Below are 19,569 nucleotides of genomic sequence, written 5' to 3'. Positions count from 1 at the left end.
ATTTCTTTAATGAGGTAGGTGTTGGTTAATATCTGTGGCCCATTTTTAGTTGGTTGTTTGCATTCTTATTATTGAGTTTTAAGTATTTGTATATTTACTTATTGTTGAGTGTTAAGTATTTGTATATTTTGTAAAACTGTCCCTTATCGGATATGTCTTTTGTAAACATTTTCTCCCAGTCTGTCGCTTCTCTTTTTATTCTCTTGACAGTGTCTTCTGCAGAGCTGAACTTTTACATTTTATTTGGTAACAGATTTATTAAAATATAATTCATACATGATACAATTTACTCCTTTAAAGTGTACAATCTAGTAGTTTTTATCTGCACTACACTCAGTTATGTAATCATCACCACAATCAATTTTAGGACATTCTCACCACTCCATAAAGAAACCCCATACCCTTTAGTTCTCACTCTCAACCCCTCTATTCTTCCCAATCCCTCACCACCAGCCCCTAGCAGCTAGCAATCTACTTTCTATCTAAGCAAATTTGCATATTCTGTGTAAGAAATTTGTTAATTTTAATGATGTTAAGGTTATTGATTATTTCTTTTATAGATTGTGGCTTTGGTGTTGTATCTAAAATGTCATTGTTAAACTCTGGGTCACCTAGATTTTCTCCTATGGTATCTTCTAGGAGTTTTATAGTTTTGCATTTTAAATTTAGGTCAGTGATCCATTTTGAGTTAATTATTGCAATGGGTGTAAAATCTCACGTCTAGACTCAGTTTTTTTTTACATGCAGATATCCAGTTATTCCAGCACCATTTGTTAAAAGAACTATCTCATTAGCTCAATTGCCTTCATTATTGAAGGTAATTTGACTATATTAATGTAGGTCTATTTATAGGCTCTCTAGTCTGTTCCCTTAGTCTATTTGTCTGTTCTTTCACCAATACCACACTGTCTTGATTACTGTAGTTTTATAGTAAGCCTTGAAATTGGGTAGTGTCAGTCCTCCAACTCTGTTCTTTTCCCTTAATATTGTTTTAGGTTATTTTAAATGATATATTTAAATATTTTTATTTCCCATGTCTATTGCTAATATTTTCAAATACCATTCTATTTATATATTGATTTTGCAGGCAGTTATCTTGCTCAAACCATTTATTATTTAAAATAGTTTATTAGTTTTTTTTGTATTTTCTATATACATGTATATTATTTACAATTGGCTACATTTAAATTTATTCCCTTCCAATAATTATAACTTTATTTTATTTTTCTTCTTTTATCAGATTGCCTAGAATATCTAGCACTATGTTGAGTAGAAGAGGTAATAGCAGTTATTCATATTTCATTCCCATTGTCACAGGAAGAAGTTTAGCATTTCACCACCAAGTACAGTGTTTGCTTTAGCTTTTTATATACATGTTTTAACAGATTAAAGAGGCTCCTTTTTATTTCTAGTTTGCTAATTTTTTAATCATGAAAGGAAGTTGAATTTATCACATTACTTTTTTTCATCTATTGAGATGATCATGTGATTTTTCTTCTTTCTTAAGTTAATGAGGCATATTACATTGATTGCTTTTCAAATGTTGAACCAACCATGAATTCTTAGTGTTGGGAAAGGCAGTCTTGTGCATGCAGTCTTTTGACCCCCACTTGGCCATTTAAAATAGGTGTTGGGACTAAAACATGTCCTTAGCAAGAGATAAGCAGCCTACAAACCCTGTTCCAGGCTGGAAATATTTTTCTGTTTCAGACTTACTAAGTGTTCTTTTGTTTTACTATGTGTATGCATCAATGGCTCTCAGGCATGTCCTAGCTTTCTGTCTTTCAGACTGGGTTGGGGTGGGTGTGGATAAGGGTCCTTCTTCTAAGGCACAAGAAGGGTATGCTTATCCAATTGCTTTGTGTTTGTTGCTAGGGGGTACTGGCTGGCCATGGGGGGTACCAACACACACCATTGAAGCTGATTTTGCTCTGTCTTTTTTCTATGTAAGTAAAGTGTTGTTTTATCCAGGGCTTGACTGCATTATGTTCTTTGTGACTCTGATAAAGCAATGCAATGGGCATATGCTATTAGAGTCAATTCCAGGGATTAGTAAGTGATGCCGAATGTTCTGCTTAACAGTTAGAATAATCCAACTTGGTCATAAAGTACTATCCTTTTTATATGCTACTGGATTTGGTTTGATACTACTTAGTTTAGCAACTTTGCTTCTATTTTTCAAGAGATGAGATAGGCCTGTGAATTTCTTTTATTGAAATGTACTCATCAAGCTTTGGAATGAACAATAAGCTGCCCTTGAAATGATTGAGAAATATCTTTTTAAATCTATTATATTGAAGAATATGGGTAAAATTGGCATTATTTATTCCTTAAATGTTTGGTAAATTTTGCCAATGAAACAATCTGGGCCTATAGTTTACTTTGTGAGAAGGTTTTTAATTATATATACACTTTTAAAATTTTCTTATGTTTTTTAGTTCTGTACATATTTTAAACTCACAAGACACATTATTATTGTTTCACACATTGCTCATTCAGATTTACTCAGATATTTGACATTTGTGTCGTTCTTCACCTCTTGCTGTGTCTCTTGGCTATAATCTTTTATTTTACCTGAAATACATCCTTTAGCATTTCAATTAGTGTGAAACTTCTGGTGAATAATTCTCTTTTGTTTATCTGAAAGTGTCTTTATTTCACACTAGTTTGTAAGGGATATTTTTGTTGGCTTTAGATTTCTATGCTGACAGTTATTATTTTAGCACAGTTATATTCTATGCTGACAGTTATATTCTTTTAGAACATTGAAGCCCTGTTTCCATTGTCTTCTGCCTCTCATTTGTTCTGACATACAGTCAGTAATAATTTTTTTTTTGCTGCTCCTTTTATAGTAATATGTCTTTTTAATTTTTGTGTGCTTTTCTAGTCTTTAGTTTTCAGTCACATCCATTTTTTTTAGGTAAGATTATTTTCAATTGAATGCTAGACCTTGTGATGAAAATGTGGTACTAATAATGAAGCTCCAGATGATGCTATCTTTTTTCAAAGACATATAACTCTTGCTTTTTGAGCCTATCCAAGTCACCTTAAAGGTTCCTTTGGAGTCCATTCAATTGTTTGTTTTTTTCTTGTTCCTGGATTATAGCTGTTTGGAGAAGTGATGGTATGTGACTTCCGAGATAAGGTCATAAAAGATGATCTAGTTTCTGCCTTGTTCATTGGACTGTAAGCTGCAGTATGAGAACATCAACTCTCCGAAGCTGCCATGCCATGAGAAAGTCATGTGGTGAGGCCATATGCAGGCACTCTAGTCAGCATTTACAACTGAGCTTAATGTTTGACTCATCTCAACATAGGCACCAGACACACAAATAAAGAAACCTCCAAATGGTTTTAGCCTGCAGCCATCAAGTGACTCCCAGCCTTCAAGGCTTTCCAGCTGAGGTCCTAATTACAGTAGAGAAGAGACAAATAGTCACCTCTGTGCCCTGATTGAATTCTTGACCTGCAGAATCTGTGAGTATAATAAGATGGTTGCTTCATGTCACTAAGTCTTGGGGTTGTTACACAACAATGGTGAAAGGAATGAGTGTTTTGGAGGTGTCAAAGGAAATAATGAAATGAAAATGAATAAAAAGTATAAGATTGGAAGGAAAAAATAGAGCTGCAATTTTTTATGGTTGATATAATTGTGTAAATAGAAAATGTAAAAGAATATACAGATTATACTATTAATATTCACACATGAGTTTAGAAAATTACTTCATACAAGGTCAACATACTATAATCAATTGTATTTCTATATAGCAGTTATAAACATTCTACCTTTTTAAAAGGAAATATAAAGGGCAATGAATAGTCAGGACACTTCACGAAGAAGACCAAAGTAGAAGAACTTGCCATGTTACATTTCAAGATATTTAAATTTCTAGTAATTAATATAGTGTGGTAATGGCACAAAGGTAGACAAATAGACAAATGAAACAGCATACAGACACCAGAAACAGACTCATGAATGTATAATCATTAGATCTTTGACAAAGGTGGTATTGCAAAACAGTGGGAAAAGGGTGTAGTTTCAATTATTGATGCTAGAATAATTGGATATCTATTTGAAAAAAAAAATTAAACTTGACGTATATCTCAAACCTTATACACAAATCAATTCCAGGTGGATTGTAGATCTAAATGGAAAAAACACCACAATAAAGCTTTTGTAAATAAATGTAAGATAACATCTTCATGTTCTCAGGGTCTGGAAAGATTTCTTAAAAAAACTCACAGAAAAGCATTAACCATCAAGAAAAATATTTTACATATGACTAATTAAAAATGTTTAAAAAAAGCTAGCCTAAGGATAAAAGTTACTTGCAACACATAAGGGACAAAAGGCTCCTATTAGGAATAGAGACAAAGACAAAAAAAATAGAAAAATGGAAAAAATTCTTAACAGATATTCCACAAAAAAATATATCAATGGCAATAAATATATGAAAAGATGCACAGCTTCTTAGTAATCAGGGAAATGTAAATTAAAACCACAACGAAATACTATTCCTTGGAAAATAAAAGGGCTAAAAGAGAAACACAGTGTCCAGAATGAGGACCCTATGCTAATTTATACAATGCTAGTCATACCATACTTGAATTATGACATTCAATTCTGGGACGACCTTTTGTAGAAAAGAGAAACAGACAAACTGAAACATATTTAGAGACATCTCTAGAGATCACAACATATGAAAAATGGTTAGAGAAACAGGAAATATTAAGTTGGAGAAGAGAAGGCTTCATATTACAAGGATAAAGATGAGTTTATGATGGGTAATTATTAGAATCAAAGAAACATGAAAGGAAACAGATCTCAGCTTAATCTCAGAAAATAATTTTCTAATGTTTTAAGCTGACTAAAAGCAGAATGGAAATGCCTCTGGAATTTTCAGCTCACTGTAACTGGAGGTGTTCATAAGTAATTTCTGGACAACCACTCTATGGAGTTATTACTGGTAGGATGTGGGGGGAAGATAGAGAGCATATTAGGGTTTTCTAGAGGGACAGAACTAATAGGATAGGTGTATATATAAAGGGGAATTTATTAAGAAGTATTGACTCACACGATCAGAAGGTGAAGTCCCACATTAGGCCGTCTGCAAACTGAGGAGCAAGAAAGCCAGTCCAAGTCCCAAAACCTCAAAAATAGGGAAGCCGACAGTGCAGCCTTCAGTCTGTGGTTGAAGGTCCAAGAGTCCCAAAGCTGAAGAACTTGGATTCCGATGTTCACGGGCAGGAAGCATCTAGTAAGGGAGAAAGATGTGGGCTGGGAGTCTAAGCCAGTCTAGTCCTTCCACGTTCCTTTGCCTGCTTTTATCCTAGCAGTGCTGGAAGCTGATTAGATGGTACCCACCCAGACTGAGCGTGGGTCAGCATGTCCCAGTCCACTGACTCACATGTTAATCTCCTTTGGCAACATCCTCACAGACACACCCAGGAACAATACTTTGCATCCTCAATCCAATCAAGTTGACACTCAATATTAACCATCACAGAGGGTGAGACTGACTTCTGAGGTTTTAAGGGGTTTAAAATTCCACCTTATCCTATCTTGTCTCTTTCTAATGATAACCACATTTACTGGCTTCTCCTCTGGAGTCAGTGATACCTAAGGGAAGAGTGGGGCAGTAACCCTTACTCAAACTATCAAAAGGTTTTGGAAATAGCTGTTGCTCTTGAGTAGAGCCTTATTGTTCCTTGAGACCATTTACTGTTACTGCTCAGGAACAACGCATGAAATGACATTCTATCCCTCCGTTAGAATTCTGTAAAGAGCTAATAAAAGTTATATCTCTTTTTTTTTCTATTTATTTATTTATTTATTTTTTATTATTATACTTTAAGTTCTAGGGTACATGTGCATAACGTGCAGGTTTGTTACATATGTATACTTGTGCCATGTTGCTGTGCTGCACCCGTCAACTCGTCAGCACCCATCAACTCGTCATTTACATCAGGTATAACTCCCAATGCAATCCCTCCCCCCTCCCCCCTCCCCGTGATAGGCCCCGGTGTGTGATGTTCCCCTTCCCGAGTCCAAGTGATCTCATTGTTCAGTTCCCACCTAAAGTTACATCTCTAAGTCTGGCTTTTCAAAGCCGTGCACATTTATTTTCTATAGGTGAGTGGCGCCCTCTAGTGACTCTAATTATGAACGTACCATCTGGGGTGAGATCGGACCTCTAAACACAATACTTCCAGGACTCCCTCTGGTAAGGAGTAAAAGTTGCTTCCTGCTGATGCCCATCGCTACATAGCAGGTGACTGAGACAGCCTAAGAATTCTTAAGCATAACACTCTGTTACTTAACCTACCCTATCTCCTCTGCCTATACTCCCCTTCTGCTGGTACTTGAGAACAACGGTATATCTTCCAATGTGTGGTAATTTTGTATGTGATTTACATATTTATATGTTAATGTGTTGTGTGTTAATAGAGAAAAAATGTTATATTACTGATCTCCCATCTGCCAGAACAGGCAGGAAGGTGGGCACCAGGGCATCATTGAGTGATGTTGGTGGTTCTTCCAAAAATCAAGGCTCTTTGAAGACCACCAAGACTCCAGGCATTCTTATTTTGGAAACATGAAGATTTGGTTATGCTTTGTGTCCCCATCCAAATTTCATCTTGAATTGTAATCCCCATAATCCCCACACGTCTAGGGAGGGACCAGGTGGGAGATGACTGGATCATGGGGGTGGTTTCCCCCATGCTGGTCTAGTGATAGTGAAAGAGTTCTCATGAGATTTCATGTTTTTTTTGTTTGTTTGTTTTTTTGGTTTTTTGGTTTTTTTTTTTTTGAGTGTACCTGTGTCCCCAGGATGGAGTTCAGTGGCGCGCTCTCCGCTCACTGCAACCTCTGCCTCCCGGTTTCAAGCAATTCTCCCACCTCAGCTTTCTGGGTAGCTGGGATTACAGGCGGCCACCACCACGCCGGGCTAATTTTTGTATTGTTAGTAGAGACGGGGTTTCACCTTGTTGGCCAAGATGGTCTCGATCTCCCGACCTCATGATCTGCCCATCTCAGCGTCCCAAAGTGCTGGGATTACCGGCATGAGCCACCATGCCCGGCTGATCTCATGGTTTTATAAGGAGCTCTTCTCCCCTTGCTCCTCCCTCTTCTCTCTCCTGCTGCCATGTGAGAAGGTCCAAGCTTGCTTCCCCTTTGCCTTCCACCATGATTGTAAGTTTCCTGAGGCCTCCCCAGCTATGCAGAACTGTGAGTCAATTAGACCTCTTTCCTTTATAAATTACCCAGTCTTTGGTATTTCTTTATGGCAGTGTGAAAACAGACTAATACACACCACTTCACAGTGTATCAAACATAAAAATGCAAATGTACCTATAATCCTTCTTAAATATAAATATTAAGCAAACATATTCTAAGATTTGTATAACTTTGTTTTAAAATTTAAAAACTGTCAGCCACAAACAATTCATTAAAATATGCTTGACAGTGATTTCTCTGCAGAAACAGGAATTCTGCTTATGTGAGATAAAAATGTAAACTCCAAATTGTTTTCAAATGAAATGAAATTTTTACAAATAGTAAACTTAATATTCAATGAAGTTGACATGATAATGTTTTTCAGATAGTTCATGAAACATTTCTACATTGTAATTTTGTAGTGTTTTGTAGGTAAATAATATTTTAATTTTTTCAAAAGTTTAAAAGTAGGCAAAATTTCTGCTTCTGGAAATGGTGGGGACTAGGTGATCTGGAACAACTCTCTTGATAAAGGGAATTTAAAATGTTGGAAGGTATTTTATAATACATGAAAAATATCAAAGACCTCAAGAGGAAAGTGAGGAATTATCAGGGCAAGAAAAGAGGGTGAATTACAACTCCAAAGAGCTCAGTGATGATAAAGAGTGCTGCTGCTGAGGGGGCATTTGCTGATCAAGAAAATTCAGCTACTTTTGGTGTGGCGAATGAAAATTACTCACCTGGAGACTCTTAGTTCTGAGTGACGGGTGAGAGCATAGCAGTGTCCACTTGAGAAGGGAAAGGGAGGTCGTACTACGACAGTATAAGAAAAATTATGGTCATTTTGCAAAATTAAAAAAAAAAAAAAAAAAAAACAGAAGAAAGAGTCTCCTGTTGAATAGGCCAAAAAGTGCAATAACAGAAGCCCTGATGTTGGCAATGAGGAGGGTGACTAGATCATGCTGACTTGCTTTTACCTGATTATTTGTATAAAGATTTTGAGTTGTGTCTAGAAAAGGCAAGAGTTGGATAAGTTGAGAGGGCAGAAAAGGTTAGGAGAATGTGGGGAGAAGGCGAAGAAAGAAACAGGAAGAGCAAAGGCATGAGAGTGACCATAAGCATGATAATTGCAGAGGGTAGCCAACAATGATTGCATACCTAGGGAAGTTAGTTTAAGACAGCAATAAGTAAGATTGTATGAATAGTGTGGGCCTAGATTATGGCGAAAACTGTTTAGCAACATAATTTAGGTTTAGTTTGATGGTTAATGGAGAGCTAATTTAAGTATTTCTGCCTACAATCGTCTTCAGTGATATAAGAAAGTGGTGTTTTAGGATGAAAAACTAGCTAACTTTTTTTTTTAGTACTTTCCTTCTTCCTGGCAGTGAGTTAACAGTAATAGGTAAGAAGGTGGCCTCTGGAGGCTAGCAGCATCCTGATACCAAAGCCTGACAGAGACACAACAACAACAAAAAGATAATTTTAGGTCAATATCTCCGATGATACTGGCAAACCTAATCCAGTGGCACATCAAAAAGCTTATCCACCATAATCAAGTTGGCTTCATCCCTGGGATGCAAGGCTGGTTCAATATATGCAAATCAATTAATGTAATCCATCACATAAACAGAACCAATGACAAAAACCACACGATTATCTGAATAGATGCAGAAAAGGCCTTTGACAAAATTTAACAGCCCCTCATGCTAAAAACTCTCAATAAACTAGGTATTGATGGAACATATCTCAAAATAATGAGAGCTATTTATGACAAACCCACAGGCAATATCATACTAAATGGGCAATAACTGGGATGATTCCCTTGAAAACCGGCACAAGACAAGGATGCCCTCTCTCACCACTCCTATTCAACATACTGTTGGAAGTTCTGGCAAGGGAAATCAGGCAAGAGAAAGAAATAAAGGGTATTCAATTAGGAAAAGAGGAAGTCAAATGGTCCCTGTTTGCAGATGACATGATTGTTTACTTAGAAAACCCCATTGTCTCAGCCCAAAATCTCCTTAAGCTGATAAGCAATATTAGCAAAGTCTCAGGGTATAAAATCAATGTGTGAAAATCGCAAGCATTTCTATACACCAATAACAGACAGAGAACCAAATCATGAGTGAACTCCCATTCACAATAGCTTCAAAGAGAATAAAATACCTAGGACTCCAACTTACAAGGGATGTCAAGGACCTCTTCAAAGAGAACTACAAACCACTGCTCAATGAAATAAAAGAGGACACAAACAAATGGAAGAACATTCCATGCTCATGGATAGGAAGAATCAATGTCGTGAAAATGGCCATACTGCCCAAAGTAATTTATAGATTCAATGCTATCCCCATCAAGCTACCATTGAGTTTCTTCACAGAAATGGAAAAAACCACTTTAAAGTTATATGGAACCAAAAAAAGAGCCTGCATTGCCAAGACAATCCTAAGCCAAAAGAACAAAGCTGGAGGCATCATGCTACCTGACTTCTAGTTATACTACAAAGCTACAGTAACCAAAACAGCATGGTACTGGTACCAAAGCAGAGATATAGACCAATGGAACAGAACAGAGCCCTCAGAAATAATACCACACATCTACAACTATCTGATCTTTGACAAACCTGACAAAAACAAGCAATGGGGAAAGGACTCCCTGCTTAATAAATGGTGCTGGGAAAACTGGCTAGCAATATGTAGAAAGCTGAAACTGGATCCCTTCCTTACGCCATATACAAAAATGGACTCAATATGGATTAAAGATTTAAATGAAAGACCTAACACCATAAAAACCCTAGAAGAAGACCTAGGCAATACCATTCAGGACACAGGCATGGGCAAAGATTTCATGACTAAAACACCAGAAGCAATGGCAACAGAAGCCAAAATAGACAAATGAGATCTAATTAAACTAAAGAACTTCTGCACAACAAAAGAAACTATCATCAGAGTGAACAGGCAACCTACAGAATGGGAGAAAAGTTTTGCAATCTACCCATCTGACAAATGGCTAATATCCAGAATCTACAAAGAACTTAAACAAATTTACAAGAAAAAAAAAAAAACAAAAAAAACACCCCATCAAAAAGTGGGCAAAGGATATGAACAGACACTTCTCAAAAGAAGACATTTATGCAGCCAAAAGACACAAGAAAAAATGCTCATCATCACTGGTCATGAGAGAAATGCAAATCAAAACCACAATGAGATACCATCTCATGCTAGTTAGAATGACAATCATTAAAAAGTCAGGAAACAACAGATGCTGGAGAGGGTTTGGAGAAATAGGAATGCTTTTACACTGTTGGTGGGAGTGTAAATTAGTTCAACCATTGTGGAAGACAGTGTGGCAATCCCTCAATGATCTAGAACTAGAAATATCATTTGACCCAGCAATCCCATTACTGGGCATATACCCAAAGGATTATAAATCTTTCTACAATAAAGACAAATGTACATGTATGTTTATTATAGCACTATTCACAATAGCAAGACTTGGAACCAACTCAAATATCCCAGTGATAGACTGGATTAAGAAAAGGTGGCACATACACACCATGGAATACTATGCAGCCATAAAAAAGGATGAGTTCATGTCCTTTGCAGTGACATGGATGAAGCTGGAAACCATCATTCTAAGCAAACTATCACAAGGACAGAAAACCAAACACTGCATGTTCTCACTCATAGGTGGGAGTTGAACACTGAGAACCCATGGACATAGGACAGGGAACATCACATGCTGGGGCCAGTCAAGGGGTGAGGAGCTGGGGTAGTGACAGCATTAGGGGAAATACCTAATGTAAATGAGGAGTTGATGAGTGCAGAAAACCAATATGGCACATGTATACGTATGTAACAAACCTGCACGTTGTGCACATGTACCCTATAATTTAAAGTATAATTAAAACAATTTTAATAATAAGAAAGTGGCCTCTGGAGTTGGTTGGACCTGATTCTAGTCCTGACTCTGGAATTTACTAACTATATGATTTTAGGAAAATTATTTTTCTGAGTTTCAGTTTCTTCATCTGTAAAATTAATGTAATAGCACCTACCTCTTGAGGTTGTTTTAAAGGCAACATGTAAAGAGATCAATTTGGAATTAGTATTTAAGACAGATTGGAGAAGCAAAAACCTGTGGGTAGGGAACAGTTACAAATCTATTGTAATTACTGAGCCTAGACAAAGATAGCAAACCATAGACTGGAGACAGTGGAAAAACAGCAAAGGTAAAGAAGTAGGACAAGCGACTCACTCCTTCTCTCCATTCTCATTCATCTTGCAAATTCCTTTTTTTCTGTTCATTTAACATGATCTGGGAACCTAAAACTATACTTTGAAGTATATAGTCTGTCTCTGGACATTATCAACTGTTTGCTCATTTCTTTAGAGCTACAAATAACCATCTACTCTCTCTCTTCACCATTTCAACATCTGCAATATGTTCTCCCAAATACCTTATTTCAGTCAGTTAAAAAGCAAAACAAAACTAAAATTATCCATCGTTTTACACAATATTTTCAATTTTTTCTTTGTAATTTTTTCCTTCATTCTTAAACTTGCCAGTCAGGCCTCCTGCAAATTCCCACGGAAGCAGGGTTCCCTAATTAACAAAACACAAAATTCAAAAAGAAAACCAATCCTGCCATTTCTGGGCTTAAGGAAACCTGAAACTTTCCTTCAAAACTCTGTGGCATTGCTCAGTACTTTAGTGCCTAATTCCTACAACGAGCTAAGATCAGAAAAATCACTACATAATAGGAATCTCAAAATGCGCAAGGCTTTGAGAACATGGGTTTTCAACATACAGCTTGCTCTTTCAGGATCTGTCTTCTTATTTGCATACATTTCTGAGCAGGAAGTTATGCGCAGCACTTTTAGTCTCCGCGTGAAAAGGTCTTTCATGCTAATCTAATTCAATTCAGTTCTCCTTTTTCTTTCTTCTTCTCCTCGCCCTCTTCTCAGGGAAGGAATCGTCAAAAATCAATGTTTCAACAGATCTCGCGGTGCTATTCGAGATTCCCTATTAAAAAAAAAAATAGAATTGATGCAAACAGCCTGTTCCTTCCGGGGTTTTGGGCTGGAACTGCAGCGCTTAGAGAGCCCGGTGGAAGCTGCTAAAGGCGGAGGCGGGGCTCTGGCGAGTTCCCCTTCCACCTTCCCCCACCCTTCTCTGCCAACCGCTGTTTCAGCCCCTAGCTGGATTCCAGCCATTGCTGCAGCTGCTCCACAGCCCTTTTCAGGACCCAAACAACCGCAGCCGCTGTTCCCAGGATGGTGATCCGTGTATATATTGCATCTTCTTCTGGCTCTACTGCGGTAAGGAGAGTGGGGAGTCCACCTTTGTTGTTTTCCTACACACCAGTCCTCTCCTGCCCCAGAACCATTAAAATGCAGAAGTTCCTCTGGCAGCTTCTCCTTCGGAAGACTCATGCATCCCCCACCCCACCCCTCTTCTTCCCCTTTTTCCCTTTGTTGCATCGATTTCATTTTTTTTTCCCCCATAGAGTTCAGCTTTGTTTGCTTCGTGACATTGGGGGGCACATTTCTCCTTTGAAGGAAAACGAAAGCTACCAAGTTTTGGGAGATGGGAGTTGGTGCTATACGGTCTTTAGGGTTACGTGAAGTCAAGTAAAATCGCACACTGGTGAGTTTCAAGAGTGAGACATTTGATGAATACGCCCTAAGTACTGAGGCAAGGAGGAGTGCACTTCTGTAAATGATGGGGGTACACGTGCTGTAACTGGTGGGGTTTGAGTGGAGGCCTACTGAGGCATTGTGATTATTCTGGGTGAGTGAGACCCTGGTAATAGAGTTATTTTGAGAATGTGTAGAAGAGAGTGGTTAACTTGAGCTTAAAGGCCTGTTAGAACTAGACAAACTGGGAGGGGAAGTTGGGAACAATGACGTAAATTTTTTTTAACTTAATGTGACAAGAGATTCAGTCTCCCCCCCCATATTGTCCCTTATTTTGACTTTTTCTATTTTTTCAAAATATTTTACTTTTAAAGTTCCCTCACTGCTTCAAATATATTGAGAACTCAGTTGCTTCTTGTGTAGTGGCAGGCTGAGTGGCTGCTGCTTCAAATGATAGGACTTTCTCCTTCATGGATTCACTTACTCTTAATTTAGAATAACAAATTTTCAGCAGCTGTCGGGAGAATATGATAAACTGGGGTGCAAGATGAGTGCATATTCGTGATAAATGAAAGTACTTCTGCTTTTCACAACTCAAGAGAAAGGCAGACAGTGGTGAGAACAGATGTGTGGGCTCAGGGTGTAGGATATAGGAACCCCTTCCTTCTTCTTGAGCTGCAGAGCAGAGCTAATCCAGGTTGTTGTGTGTTTTTTATTTTTTGGCTTGTTTATTTACACCTGAGAGGATGTGGAATAGAACTGGAGGTTATGTTAAATCACAAGAACCTTGATATTTGAACTTTGTCTTCTCTGTCCACCGTGTGTGGATGTGTTTATGCAATTTTGGAATATCAGAAAATTTAAACTTACATTTTTTGAACAAGTTTAGGTTGAAAAAAAGAACAACTTTTATATTGCCTTTGGACTTCATTTTATGAGCCTCTTGCTTTATTATTTTCCATACATATTGTCTAATACTTCAAAGTAAAATTTGAGTTGCTCAGAGTCTCAACTCAATCCAATAATTGTAAAGTCCAGCTTAATGCCTTTAGTTAAACCCCTAACGAGACTGAACAGATCAGGCAGTTAGTTTTGCTTTGGGAGTCATACAGTTTCAATACTGTTATTTATCCTTTGCTTTCTCCTTCCTCTACCCCTCCTTCAAAAGTAGATTCAAGAAGAAACTGCTTTCAGAATTTCTATTCAAGTAAGAATAACTGCACCTCTCTTTGTTAAGTCTTAAGTTTCCAAGAGCCTTAGAAATGGCTGCTGTCTTCTATTATTTCCTTTATTGGATTCCATTTTTTTTTTTTTTTTTTTAGATTTCAACTTTTATTTTAGATTCCAAGGGTACATGTGCAGGTTTGATACATGGGTATACTGTGCAGGGTTTGGGGTACCATTGAACTTCTCACCCTGGTAGTGAGTGTAGTACCCAATAGGTAATTTTACAACCTTTGCCTTCCTCCCTCCCTCCTCTGTAGTCTCCAGTGTCTATTGTTCCCATCTTTGTTGGACTCTATTGTTGAAGACCATGCAAATGGCAGATGTTTATGGTATTTGTATTTTATTTCAGTTTTTTAATCATGAGTAATTAGAAATTTATCTACTGTAGTAATTACAGTTCATATGAACCTGTTATCAAAATTCTACTTCATAATACCAAAATAAATCCTTGCTTTATTATAATATTACAACACTTTTAAATAATGCTAAAACAGTGTAAAGTGAGTACTTCTTTGTAACATGAATGGAGTGGTGATTATTTACTTCAGAAAGGCACTTTTCAGTTTGCTGTACTAAAGTTTTCCTTTAAGATTGATGCCCTGTTTGTTTTAATATATAAGTTAGAAAGTTTTGAGCAAATATCCTGATGGAACCCTACAATTGAAGATAGTGAGATACTTCAATTTGAAGTGACTAAGTTTAGTTGTCTGAAGAACAGTTAAAAGCTTCTTTGCTTTGGATTGGTAGTAGCAATTTATAAATATATAATGACTGTTTCTTAATCTTCCTACTGATTGTCATTAAAAAAAAAACAACAATAATAGATGTTATACTGGTTATACTGGGCAGACTGGGGGATCTGGATCTGTGATAATTGGCAAGACAATGTTAACTTATTTTGTCTATATCCCAAGAGTCTTTGTACCTCATAGCCTTATTAAAAAAAAAATGTTTAAAAAAAGTGGCCTAATAGTGAAGAGTAGCATTTGCTTCTTAAAGGTTTAGAAATGAAAACAAGTATGATGGTCTTTGCAATGGATTCCATTTTTAATTTTTATTGATATATCATAATTGCCCATATTTATGGGGAACATATGATATTTTGATACATGCACACACTATGTGATGATCAAATTAGGGTAATTAGGATATCCATTACTGCAAACATTTATCATTTATTTGTGTTGGGAACATTCCAAATATTCTAGCTGTTTTTTTCTAGCTATACAGTAAATTATATTGGTAACTATAGTCACCCTATTGTGCAATTGAACAGTGGATCTTATTCCTTCTATCTAACTGTAGTTTTGTACTCATTAACCAACCTCTCTTCATCCCTCTTTCCCCCTACCCTTCTCAGCCTCTGGTAACCACCATTCTACTCAGTATCTTCATGGGATCGACTTTAGCTCCCACTTGGGTGAGAACGTGTGATATGTCTTTTGCCTTTCTGTGTTATGTCTTAGTTCACTTAAAATAATGTCCTCCAGGCTCATCCATGTTGTCACAAATAACAGAATGTCATTTTTCTATGGCTGAATAATATTTTATTTTGTGTGTGTCTATGTATGTGTGTGTGTGTATATATTATATATATATATAATATATATATCACATTTCCTTTATTCGTTCATCCATTGATGGACACTTAGCCACATATCATAGTTATTTTGAATAGTTATTTAATAAACATGGGAGTGCAGATATTTCTTTGATATACTGATACCCTGTCTTTTGGATATATACCCAAAAGTGAGATTGCTAAATCATGTGGTAGTTCTATTTTTGTTTTTTGAGGAACCTCTATGCTGTTTTCCATGGCAGCTCTAGATCATGTGGTAGTTCTATTTTTGCTTTTTTGAGAAATCTTTGTGCTGTTTTCCATAGCAGCGGTACTAATTTACATTCCCACCAAAAGTATACTAGTATTCCGCTTTCTCAGTGCCCTTCCCAGCATTTGTTATCTTTTTGGTAATAGCCATTTTAATTGGAGTGAGATGTTACTCATTATGGTTTTGATTTGCATTTCCCTGATGGTTAGTGATGCTGAACAGTTTTTCTTATACCTGTTTGCAATTTGTATGTCTTCTTTTGTGAAATGTTTATTGAAATCATTTGCCATTTTAAAAAATTGGATTATTTGTTTGTTTGTGGGTTTCTTTTTTGCTACTGACTCCCTTATATATTGCACATATTAATCTCTTGTCAGATGGATAGTTTGAAAATATTTCCTCCCATTTCTAGGTTTCTCCTCACTTTATTGATTGTTTCCTTTGCTGTGCAGAAGCTTTTTAGCTTAATGTAGTTCCATTTGTCTATTTTTACTTTCATTGCCTGTTTTTCAGGTTTTACCCAAAAAATCTTTGCTCAGACCAAAGTAATGGACTTCTTGATGGTAACCATAATAATGATAGTCAGTAGAAACCCTTAAGTATGTCAGATACTATCTCATTTTAAAAAAAATAATCCTTTGAATTAAGCACTATGATTATCTCTGTTTTTCAGAGAAGGAAATACAGTATACAGGTTCAAAGAGTAAATAACTTTCTCAAGGTTACACAGTTAGTAAGCCATAGAGCTTGAATCCAAGCAAGATGTTTGAATCCAAAGAATATATACTCAACCACAAAGAAATGCATCCTCCCAGTGATTTATGGCAACTAGTAGGCATGAGGAGATAAATTTGGACATGAGATAAGAGGTAGGGGAGGAAGTAAGTCCTGTAAGTGGAAGAAGAGTTGCCCAGGCATGTACATATAGGGGAATAGAGAAATGGGCAGCTAGTGTGTAGGAGGGATATTATGTCTAAAAGGGAATGTCAGTAAGAAGGGTAAGTGACTGTTCACCCAAGGCCAAGAAGATAGAGAAGACCTACACAGTTGGAAAGCCTAAACTGGTCTGGTATAGGTCAAGGTATAAAATTCAGGCCTTAATACTGTTTAGTTTGATGGGAACCATTTAACAAGAATGCAGCTTCCAAGTTGTCTGTCTATATGAAGTGATTTCTGCCTGTTCAGAATTGTTTATGTATGTTTTAACTCACTGTGACACAGGTATATGCCACGTTTTGTTTCTTGAAATTGTAATGCCTTGTAAATTTACATTTAATGGAAAACAGGAATCCCAGAGCCTACATAACTTAATAGATTGCAATAACTTTTTTAAACAAAAATCAACATTAGCCTAGGATGAGAATTGCTAGAGTGATGATAGCTTGGAGAATTTTAACTGGTTTGGGAGTTTTTCCCCATACTTATTTCCCCACGACCCATAATGATCTCCATTTCATGGCATCTCTGCATTCTATTTGTGCCTTGGTGTAGGAATTTTAAGATTGTGGGAAATAGATTTCTTAGGGTTTTAATTGTGAAGTAACTTTTAAAAATTGATATATTTTATATAACTGATAAAACAGAAGCTGGTTGTAGCTTGGATTGTCCATAAATTAAATATACATAATTTTCCTCTATGGTTGTACTCTGTACAATTTATAACAACAGATAAAACAACATTCTTGATTGTGTAATCATTAGTCACTAGTCACAGTATTTTCTTCATCTGGATAATATAGAAGAGCAAGACACAGTTCTTCATTATGTGATTCTCAAATAATTGTATTTTAGGTGCAGAATGTTTTGCTGCTCTTTCTCTGTATTTTTACATTAAACATTGATTTTGTGTATGCAAAGATTTTTGTCATATCTTCCAAAGTTTGTATGAATGTTGTTTAAAGGTGTTCATAGAAAACGTTCACTTAGAAGACTAAAATTAGAAACTGTTCACCAAATGACTGGGACATGCTTTTTGGAGGTCGCTAACAGTGGAAAATGGCAGCTTTCATATGGCAAATGCAGAGACTCAAGATCAGTGCTTTCAAATTGATGCTTAGTGTTTGATGACTGATTTCCTAAATTTCACAGAAACATTGGAAGAATTTGGCCCAAAAAGAGGCTGATCAGTGATCAGTGATGGTGATTCTTGGGCATTTAGAAAGATGCTTAAATGTTGAATGGTTGTAGGGAAGAATATATTGTGAGAGTTTAGTAAAAGATTCATTATCTGGGCCGGGTGCGGCGGCTCACTCCTGTAATCCTAGCACTTTGGGAGGCCGATCCAGGTGGATCACGAGGTCAGGAGTTCAAGAGCAGCCTGGCCAACATAGTGAAACCCCGTCTCTACTAAAAATGCAAAAAAAAAAGTAATATAATAATAGTCGGGCGTGGTGGCGGGCACCTGTAGTTCCAGTTACTTGGGAGACTGAGGCAGGAGAATGGCATGAACCCGGAAGGCAGAGGTTGCAGTGAGCCGAGATCGTGCCATTGCACTCCAACCTGGGTGACGGAGCAAGACGCCGTCTCAAAAAAAAAAAAAAAAAAATTCATTATTTGGTAGAAGAGAAAGATAAAATGGACTTATTTCTAGCACAAAGACTAGTTACTTTGTTGAGAAAGGGTTTTGATCAATAAACCCTCCACCAGGGTTAGCCTAGGGAAAAAAATAAATAAAACCTCAAATATCAATCAGATTGAATATTCTCTGTAGCTAATCTTTAAAATCTTTTATGAAATATATATTATGCAATTAACCATGTATCATTTACAAAAACATTTCCTGCTTTAATGGAATTATCAAGGTTGAATTTTGTATTTCATTTCTTACTGATAAAAGTAAACAGATTAAGAGAGAAGCTGTTGGTTAATTATCTGACCATCTGTTTCCTTTCAGATCTACTTTGCAGCCCACTAGGAGGCCTTTTAAACCCAGTCTTTAATTACTTTCTTCAATCCAGACCAAGGCTAAACAAAAGTACATTTAGAGAGACGAGGCAGTTCATTTATGATGACTGTTTTGATTAATATGAAAGACAAAGCTGACTTTTTACACTTGGGCTGCAGAGAAGAATTTTAAGCAAGGGGATTTGTTTCTAGCCCAGGTCTTGCATGTTGGTTTATTAGTTTGTTTGAAGTCTTGCAGATTGCCAGAACATCAGGCAAAAAATTCAAATATAAGTTTAAAAATATCATAACAACTTCAAAGACTGTATATTTAAAGTATTCAATGACGCTAGGTTTTTTGTTGCTGTATTGCCCTTTTGTTAGCATAACTAATTTTTTTTTTTTTTTTTAAGACGGACTCTCACTCTGTCACCCAGGCTGTGGTGTGATGGCATGATCTTGGCTCACTGCAATCTCTGCCTCCCAGGCTCAAGCGATCTTCCTGCTTCAGCCTCTCAAGTAGCTGGGACCACAGACATGCGCCACCAGGCCCAGATAACTTTTGTATTTTTGGTAGAGACGGGTTTTCACCATGTTGCCCAGGCTGGTCACAAACTCTTGAGCTAAAGTGATCCACCCTCCTCGACCTTCCAAAGTGCTGGGATTACACGCGTGAGCCACTGAGCTCAGCCGCTAAGATTTGACTTTAGTAATAGTAAAGACAACACTTATTTATGCATTGAATATGTCAGGTAAGGTGCCCAGGGCTTTA

General features: G+C 36.8%; 2 protein-coding genes across 3 annotated transcripts in view; one reads left to right on the top strand and one right to left on the bottom strand.

The window, feature by feature from the left end:
* HMGN5 (high mobility group nucleosome binding domain 5) overlaps window positions 1–12,232 on the bottom strand; it is an 85,403-nt gene extending 73,171 nt beyond the window's left edge. Inside the window, exon 1 of the mRNA XM_025371715.1 lies at window positions 12,027–12,232. The gene's annotated coding sequence lies outside the window, so the exon portion shown is untranslated. The remainder of the gene's footprint in view (window positions 1–12,026) is intronic.
* The window catches only part of SH3BGRL (SH3 domain binding glutamate rich protein like), a 94,308-nt gene continuing 86,832 nt past the window's right edge, over window positions 12,094–19,569 (top strand). Inside the window, exon 1 of one of the 2 annotated variants that reach the window (XM_025371718.1) lies at window positions 12,094–12,537. In XM_025371718.1, the coding sequence (XP_025227503.1) occupies window positions 12,493–12,537 (45 nt within the window). In that variant the 5' untranslated portion in view covers window positions 12,094–12,492. The remainder of the gene's footprint in view (window positions 12,538–19,569) is intronic. The other variant, XM_025371716.1, reaches the window with a different exon arrangement.

The sequence above is a fragment of the Theropithecus gelada genome, chromosome X, assembly GCF_003255815.1.
Source record: "Theropithecus gelada isolate Dixy chromosome X, Tgel_1.0, whole genome shotgun sequence".
NCBI classification, from domain to species: Eukaryota; Metazoa; Chordata; class Mammalia; order Primates; family Cercopithecidae; genus Theropithecus; species Theropithecus gelada.
Note: the sequence above shows the minus strand (reverse complement) of the source record. Positions and strands in the feature narration are given on the sequence as shown.